Here is a 9336-nt window from a genome sequence, read left to right on the forward strand (position 1 = left end):
CTGGAGGCCTGGCCTAGCAAACATCAGACCCTGGAAGACTTGCCTAGCATGCATCAGAACCTGGAGGCCTGGCCTAGCAAACATCAGACCCTGGAGGCCTGGCCTAGCATGCATCAGACCCTGGAGGCCTGGCCTAGCATGCATCAGACCCTGGAGGCCTGGCCTAGCATGCATCAGAACCTGGAGGCCTTGCCTAGCATGCATCAGACTCTGGAGGCCTGGCCTAGCATGCATCAGAACCTGGAAGACTTACCTAGCATGCATCAGACCCTGGAGACCTGGCCTAGCATGCATCAGACCCTGGGTTAGAGCCCCACAAACAGAACAAAACAAAACAAAAATTGTTGCTGGGTATGGTAGCCAGCACTCATGAGGCTCAGGCAGGATGATTGCTAAGAGTTAGAGACTAGTCTCAAAAACAAATGAAGAGAGCCAGGTTGTGGCAGCAAATGCCTTCACTCCCAGCACTCAGGAAGCAGCAATAGTAAAGATCTCTGAGTTTGAGGCCAACTTTGTCTACAAAGTGAGTTCCAGGATAGCCAGAGCAGTTAGACAGAGAAACCCTGTCTATAAAAACCAATCAACCAACTGATGTGGGATTCCCCTCTGTATGCTGTGAGTACCACTGGTTAATAAAGAAACTGGCTTGACCTGATAGGGTAGATAGGCAGGGAAAACTAAACTGAATATTGGGAGAAAGGAGGCAGAGAGAAGCCATGTAGCCTGCCAGAGACAGACATGCTGAAACTGCTGGTAGGTCATGACTTCGTGGTGATGCACAGATTAATAGAGATGGGCTAGTTTCGGGTATAAGAGTTAACCAGAAATATGATTAAGCTATTGGCCAAATAGTATTGTAAATAATATAGTTTTTGTGTGATTATTTTGGGGCTGAGCAGCTGGGAACCAACAAGCGGCCCTCCTGCAACAACCAACAAAAATAAACCAAAAACAAATAAAGAGAAAAGAAATTCTATTTTAGGAATTACTGAATTCCTAATTAGTTATCACCTAGTAGAAAACACTAAACCACATAAGAAATTGTTGTTTCAACTTTACCTTCCTATCTCGTATAAAAGTTCAGTAAAAACAACACCAAAATCATTTACAAAGAGCTAATGCTTACCTCCTCAACAACCCCAAATTTTGTGGTTCTGGGACCAAACCCAGGGCCCAATTCTTATCAGGCAAGCACCTAACTACTGAGCTACATCCCTAGCCTGTACGGCCAAGGTTTAGCCCAGTTGAGTCTGGAGGAAGTCTTCCTCAGCACGTTACTTTTCTGCTTCCTCAACATTCACTTGTCAGTGTAAGTACCCAGTGGCATGACTCCTTTCCACCTCACAACCCTCTGAGCTCCTCTCCGAGCAGCCTGGATTCCAAACACTCTGGATTTCACTCTACTTAGCACACTTGCATTCATGTACTACTTTGTTATTGGGTTCCTCTGCTAATCCCTAAGTACCAGGGCTTGTCCCTAATCTAGGCATGTTCAGCAATAGTGTTTTCTGTTGTGAGAAGCTCCTAATAAACGCTAGCTGAACAACTAAATAAACAAACACCGTCTTTGGCACATTCCACCTCTGCTATCTGCTGAGTCTCTGGGGGTCAGGCGAATCAATCTTTGTAAAAAAAAAAATACTTTAAAAAAATATAGCCAGGTGTGGTGATGCATGCCTTTAATCTATGAACTCAGAAGGCAGAGGCAGGCAGATCTATGTGAGTTCAAGGCCAGCCTGGTCTAAAAGACAGCTAGGACTACATAAAGACCTTGTTTTAAACAAAAACAAAAACAAAAACAACAACAATAAAAGCTCCCATATGAAAATAAAAGTAATTCTTTCATAGTATCCCAAGCCTCAACTTTAGCTAGTGTCTTGTGACAGCTTGGCTTTTAGGCCTCTAGGCTTCCCCACAGCCCCTGTTGCTACCTATAAAAGTAGAGGTTGTACAGGTAAGTAACACCCTTAGAACCCAGCAATCGTAGACACCAAAGTTCAGTCTCCTCCTCTGTGATGAAGATAAATAGTCCCTACCTTGGCCAGTCAATGTCAGGACTCTACAAATAAGAGCTCACTTTATAGGAGTTGTCACCTGTGTGTCACAACAGCCACCGTGTGTCACTCCACATGTTAATACTGACTGACCAACCACCAAGGCACAGACAGTCAAAACTGTTTCTTCTGGGGTGACTAAGGCTCGCTTGGAAGTAGATGACCAAGGCCTCTCTCCTTTAAGAACAATGTTTTTTTTTTTTTTGTTTTTTTTTTGTTTTTTTTATGAAAGCCTCACATTTTGCTTTCAAAATATACTGCTCGGCTGTTACTCTTTATAGAAACACGCATCTCTCTTTTTCTACTAATACAGCTTTAAGATACATTTGAGATCTTTTAGCCCAAGAAAAGGTTATTCTAGAAATTTTCAGAAAGGAAGTATCATTAGAAATTAAATCATATATTATTTTTCATATATTTAAAATTCCATTTAACCAATTTAAAGCACACTAAAATCCTTTCTAATGTAGGTGAACTTGAAGAAGGAAAGTAAAACGCTTTGCCGTTATCATCAATGGGATGGTGCAGAAGAAGCAAATAGAGCCGTGAAGCTAGGAGTCTCTGAACGTACACCTGCAACAGGCTCTGTGCCCACCCTGCCTTCAGCTTACCATGCTCAGAATGAGTGTCCAGTAAGAACCTTTAAGGAGTGCACTTATTTCAGAACATCTCTAAAGTGCTAGGTGTGCTGAAGTTAGGACGTGCGGTTTAAGGTGACAGCTCTAAACAACAGAAACTCCAAAAGAAATCAGATCCTTTCCCGTTCTCTAACTTCTCAAGGATTCAAATTACAAAGCTAACTAAGACGTCACCTACTATAAAGGCTGTTTGTGAAATACCAAGTTGTGAAAGTTGCCAAAACTGTGTGTGCTGGCAAAATTAAATAAGCTTCCCCCATCAGGTAACTGCACTCGGACATCAGAGTTTCAGCTGTTGCTGGAGACTGTGGATTGAAGCTCCACTGTTTTGGAGTGTCTCAGTCATTGTGTCTTCTGCAGTGGTTTTGATGACTTCGGATACTCCACTGGTTCCCAGGATGCACGGCAAACTTAAGAACACTTCATTATCTAAACCATAACATCCCTGAAATGAAAAAGTTGGGATTATAATAAAGCTGAATTACACAAGATATTAAAATCATGGGGCTGTAGAGATGGCTCAGCAGTTAAGAGTGTGTATTGCTCTTCCATAGGATCGGAGTCATTCCCAGCACCCATGTCAGGCAGCTCACAACTGCCTGGAACCCCAGCTTCAGGAGTCATAGCCTTCATGGGCACCCGCATTTACATGCACAACCCTTGCCAGATAATTAAAAACAATAAAAACAAATTTAAAAAGATAATGAAAAGAATTCTCCCTTGCTTTTCTAGTTATATTACAAAGTGATGGGGTTGGGGAGATGGCTCAGAGGTTAAGAGCACTGGCTATTCTTCCAGAGGTCCTGAGTTCAGTTCTCAGCAACCACATGGTGGCTCACAACCATCTGTTGTGATCTGATGCCCTCTTCTGGCCTGCAGGCATACACGCAGGCAGAACACTATAAATATAGTAAATAAATAAATCTTAAAAAAATAAAAACAAAAAACAAAGTGATACAAGTTCAACTTAATTTGCTTACTGATTTTCTAAACTCAAGTTATGGCTCCAGAAAATGTCTGATAGGAGGAGTCTGGTCAAGGATGCCCTCTTTGCAGGGAGGCAAACCAGCTGTGTGCAGTATAGTCAGCAGGCTGGAGCCTAATCCAGAGATGGACAATAGAGTCCTTGGGGAAATACATCATGGGCTTTGGGCCCAGCCACACACTGCAAGTTATTTTACGTTTTCTTTCCATGTTGTTATTTCCCTCCTGGTGTTCAAGAAAATCTGCCCCAGCATCTATGCTTCATGTTAGCTATGTTTTGGGTAAAATTTATGTTCTGGTAAAAGGCAGAAAACTGCCAGGGTGACTTGCTGGCTCAGGAAAATAGGTTATATGAACACCTTCGCGACGTCCCCCAAGTTCTATGGGAGTGAAAGGACAAGCTGCAGACTTCCCACAGAAAAGCATGTTCTGTGCTCGCCCCAAAGCTGCCGGTGCTGACACAGCAGTGCTGCTGACTTTATATGATTACTGTCAGAGATACCAAAGTCTAAAACACGTGAGTGAAAATAAGTTACCTTTGCTAGAGTTGATACAGAATGCACCTTCTTTTTATTGTTTACAATAGTGTCCACCAGGTCAGCCACAGACAGGCCAACAGACCAAGATCTCTGACCCTTTACCCTCAACAGTTCCATGGCTCTAGATTAAGGGAGAGAGAGAGAATCTCAGAAAATTTAAGAAGGCTTGCCAATAATACAATTATGACTTAAGCTTTTCCTAAGATTTGAGAGCCACAGTTCACAAAGAAAACACAAATACTCCCCTAGCATAAAAAGATGCTTACTGGCTGGGCAGTGGTAGCGCATGCCTTTAATCCCAGCACTAGGGAGGCAGAGAAGGCATGTCTCAAAAAACAAAACAAATAAATAAATAAGTAAAAGATGCTTACCATCTTGAATGTTGAACTAAACAATAGCTAAACAGTAAGTATCAGCTGGGTGTGGTGGAGCACGCCCTTAACTCCTGAACTTGGAAGGCAAAGGAATTCCAGGCTAGCCAGGACTAACTGTCTCACAACAACAAAAACAACTGAACAAACAGCCATACAAATATCAGTTCAACGTGACAATGATAAAAAAGGACTGATAACTAGTTTTGGGGATTGTATGAAGAAAGCATTCCCATAATCACTGCTCAGATGCTGGGCAGTGGTGGCGCACGCCTTTAATCCCAGCACTCGGGAGGCAGAGGCAGGCAGATCTCTGTGAGTTCGAGGCCAGCCTGGTCTACAAGAGCTAGTTCCAGGGCAAGCTCAAAAAAAAAAAAAACCCAAAAAACAAACAACAACAACAAAAACCCCACAGAGAAACCCTGTCTCGGAAAAGAAAACAAAACAAAAAAAATCACTGCTCAGACCATAAAGCAATGTCAGAGAAAACCGGCAGCACTGATCTAGAAGCCCCTTTTCTCATCCTTTGTCCTATGGCTCAAGTGTGCAAAGGTATACATATGAGCATGTTTGCTATATTTGAGAAAAACTTACCAAAAGGGGACTGGTTAAATAAATGGTTGCCACATGCCTGCCACACCATAGGAAAATAAGGCTGGCGCTGGAGAGGGCCAGGAGGTCTTTTCTAGCAGACAGCAACCCAGTCAGGAGGCTCACAACTGTGAGTAGCTCCAGCCTAGGAAAGCAGACGCCCTCTTTGAGCACCTATATGCGCGCACGCGTGCGCGCGCACACACACACACACACACACACACACACACACACGAGCAAAGATCACAGAAAAGGACGGAGGAGCCAGCTGTTTTCAGACCATTTGTTATTTCAGTGTCAGCAACAATGCTTCCAAGGCTGGTGTGGTAGGAAACTGTAGCTCTCTTAGTGCAGGTAACAGCCGGGAAGAGCAGTTATCTGCACTGATAGGATCCTCCGAGTTGTTCTGTTTGGATGGCGCTGGGGATTAAGCTCAGAGCCATGGATGTGCTAAAAGACTAAACTCCCCTGTCTTACACCAGAGCTGCTGGTGCTGACACAGCAGTCCTGCTGCTTTAGATGATCAGCATAGAAATAAAGTCACCTCTCCTGAAGCTGATAAAGAACGTACTCTTACAAGATGGTGCCCAGGACCCAACTGGTAACTCACAACTGTCTAAAACTCCAGTTCCAAGGGATCTGACATCCTTGTCCAGCTGCTGTCCGTGTCAGACACACATGTAATGCACATACATACATGCAAATCTTTATGTCTGTCTGTCTGTCTAAAACAAAAATAAATCCTAGAAAAGAAGGCAGGCTTACATGTACAATACAGAGGGATATTTAATTTTACAATTAATCAAGCTGCAGGATGGTACAGATAGTATAATCTATTAAAAATGAACGCTGTATGTGCAGAAATACGACAAAGTTGGAGCATGTGGACGTTAAACTGGTTGTTTCTAGAAGATGGAATTATCTCAGTTTTTTACTCTCTATTAACAGCAGTGGTTTTTGAAGTTTATAATAGGTATACTTTTTTGTAAAAAAAAGTATGTAAATTAAAACTGTTTAATTTTATTCCATTTAAAAAATACAGGGAGCATAATCCAGTGGTAAACACATGATTAGCACATCCATGGCTCTAATTTAATTTCCAGTGCCATCAAAGCTAAACCAAGCTGGGCGGTGGTGCCACATGCCTTTAGTCCCAGCACTTGGGAGACAGAGGCAGGGGGATCTCTGTGAGTTTGAGACCAGCCTGGTCTACAAGAGCTAGTTCCAGGACAGGCTCCAAAGCTACAGAGAAACCCTGTCTTTAAAAACCAAAAACAAGGGGGCTGGAGAGATGGCTCAGTAGTTAAGAGCATTGCCTGCTCTTCCAAAGGTCCTGAGTTCAATTCCCAGCAACCACATGGTGGCTCACAACCATCTGTAATGAGGTCTGGTGCCCTCTTCTGGCCTACAGACATATACACAGACAGAATATTGTATACATAATAAATAAATAAATAAACCAAAAACAAAAACAAAAAATTAAACCCCAAAAAACCCCCACAAAACTAAACCAAACAGCAACAAAACAGAAGTTATAATGCAATAATGTATTACCTTGGCAACTACTCTTTCCAGCTGTCACATGTGCTAAAACTCACAAGCGGAAGATCTACAAATCTACACTTTTCCACCTCTCCAGACCTGAGGGGAGTACTCTTTGTGATGGTGAAATAACAAGGGGTCTGAAAATAATCTGTGTGTAAACCCAATGGCCAGGACAAGCCCCAGGGGACCTCCAGATAAAGTGTGTGCACTGCACCCCCTCTGACAAGACTGGGAAACTTTGATCTTACACTGATTCCCAAATGTGTTCATGTGTACTTAGTCTATCCATTTTTGGGTGCTCGTAGAGACGAATCCTCTTTCCCATTAACTTAGCATTGGATGATTAGACGTAAAGGAGGGACCACTGTTTGCCCTTCCTTTAAATGTCTAAACGAGCTTGCAAAGCACTCCTAGAAGTCCAGGACCACACAGTCCTTGAACTTCCAGACTTCCTGTTAGCTAGTCCTGTTTAAAGAAGTCTGGTAAGAACCTGCTGTGTAAAGAGCTGCTGTGTCAGCTATGAAGCACGTGACTTAGCTAGATATTCAAAAATTTTCACCATTACCTGCTGGACAGCTGTGCCAGAGAGCTATGACTCATTACCCCGTCGCGGCCACTCCATGAGCACACTAAAATAAACAAAGAATTAGTTATGTTTGCCAATGATGTGACAAATGACCGAGAGTGATGGCTAACGCTTTTAAATGCAGCCAGCCATCAGGAGGCAGACGCTGGAGGACAGATCTTGAGTTCAAAGCCGCCTGATCTACACGAGTTTCAGGACAGCCAGGGCTACACAGTGAAACACGGATTACAAAACAAAAATGGTGTGACAACCAAAGGACCCATCTTTTTGTAGTGTCTCATCCTCCTAACAACAGTAACTTTTCCCTTGACGGCACTGAACTTTCTGTGCTGGGACAAGAAAGATTTTGACCCTAAATCTCCTAAAAATGTAATCCCTAAAGTCTACACTGTTCTCACTCATCAGCAAAGATCCACAGGAGCCACCCTACTGTTCAGGCAGCAAGAGCTGCTTCCTTGGGCGGCTACAGATAATAGGCTTTCAAATGCTGCAAGCACTTGACATTTGTTCTGCTGGGAAGCAAGCTGACTAATTCGAGGAAAAACGTGGTGACCTCTTTTGGGATGGGATTTCTACGATCGTAGAAGCAATAGGTTCCAGGCTACCTGAATCCTCTAACCGTTGTGTTCAGAAGTCAATCAGATTCAGCACAAACAAGCTGCACTTTTAGAGCATGATGGGACCTGAAACCTTCTTTCTGCCTATGCCACGCATGCACTGGAAGGCACTGCATCCAAAGTGCCCACAAACTGGCTATCTGTGCTGCTTTTTAATACTGGCCTGAAACTGTAACATTTGAACCATTCCAGTATTCATCTACATAAGGACACTTTTTAACATAAATCTGTTCAGAGTAGGCAAGCAAAAATACATTTGGTTATAGGAGAGTATCTTATGTCTAAGATTCACATACTCTAATCTGTATTAAAAACAAACAAACACCAACAGAAACAGACTATTTAGTGTTGTTTCAGCCACAAGGGACTTGGCAATATGCAAACGCCACCCTTCTTCAAGCTGACTGAGTATAAGCTGCCCTGGCGCAGGGACCACTTGCTCCTCTTTTGTGTCCCCTCCACATATTTTCTTTTTTTTTTCTTTTTTTTTTTTTTTTGGTTTTTCGAGACAGGGTTTCTCTGTGGCTTTGGAGCCTGTCCTGGAACTAGCTCTGTAGACCAGGCTGGTCTCGAACCAGGCCTGCTCTGCCTCCCAAGTGCTGGGATTAAAGGCGTGCGCCACCATCGCCCGGCCCCACATATTTTCTTTTTTTAAAAAATAATTTATTTAGCTTTTTTTAAATGTGCATTGGTGTAATGGCATCAGATCCCCTGGAACTGGAGTTACAGACAGTTTTGATCTGCCATGTGGGTGCTGGGAATTGAACCCTGGTCCTCTGGAAGAGCAGCCTGTGCTCCTAACCTCTGAGCCATCTCTCCAGCCCCTCCAGTATATTTTCTATTATGGTGCTGAGGACAATCAACCCCACACAACATTCAACGTTATATTTGGTAACAAGAGTGACAACAACAAAACAGACTTGTAATAGTTGAGGTGACAACCATGGGAAGCGTCAAGCTGTTCTTATAGCGCTGGGACTGAACCTAGGTCCTTGCTCGCTCTGGGCAGACGCTCCACCACTGTACTCTGCCCACTGTTGTCTCCACCTCCAAAACAACAGCAGCAAAAAAGAACACAAACCAAAGAACTGCGACACAAAAAAATATGCATACGTATGGGAGGCTAAGAAACTTTTTTATTTATTTTTACTGTGTTTTTGTTGTTCTTTTGTTTTTATTTGAGACAAGGGCTCACTGTATAGCACTGGCTTGCCTGGAACTCCTTTAATAGACTAGACTGGCGTTGAACTCCCAGAGATCCTCCTACCTCTGCTTTCTTTCTTTTTTTTTAAATATTTATTTATTTATTTATTATTTATACAATATTCTATCTGTGTGTATGCCTGCAGGCCAGAAGAGGGCACCAGACCTCATTACAGATGGTTGTGAGCCACCATGTGGTTGCTGGGAA

At 43.1% G+C, this 9336-nt stretch overlaps 1 protein-coding gene across 2 annotated transcripts in view; it reads right to left on the minus strand.

The window, feature by feature from the left end:
- Nucleotides 1–1776: 1776 nt before the first annotated feature.
- The window catches only part of Uevld (UEV and lactate/malate dehyrogenase domains), a 35903-nt gene continuing 28343 nt past the window's right edge, over nucleotides 1777–9336 (minus strand). Inside the window, exons 10-12 of one of the 2 annotated variants that reach the window (XM_005357841.2) lie at nucleotides 7288–7351; nucleotides 4213–4336; nucleotides 1777–3137 (exon numbers count right to left, since the gene is read on the minus strand). In XM_005357841.2, coding sequence (XP_005357898.1) covers nucleotides 2973–3137; nucleotides 4213–4336; nucleotides 7288–7351 — 353 coding nt within the window. In that variant the 3' untranslated portion in view covers nucleotides 1777–2972. The remainder of the gene's footprint in view (nucleotides 3138–4212; nucleotides 4337–7287; nucleotides 7352–9336) is intronic. The other variant, XM_013350253.2, reaches the window with a different exon arrangement.

Source organism: Microtus ochrogaster, chromosome 22 (genome assembly GCF_000317375.1).
Source record: "Microtus ochrogaster isolate Prairie Vole_2 chromosome 22, MicOch1.0, whole genome shotgun sequence".
Lineage (NCBI taxonomy): Eukaryota > Metazoa > Chordata > Mammalia > Rodentia > Cricetidae > Microtus > Microtus ochrogaster.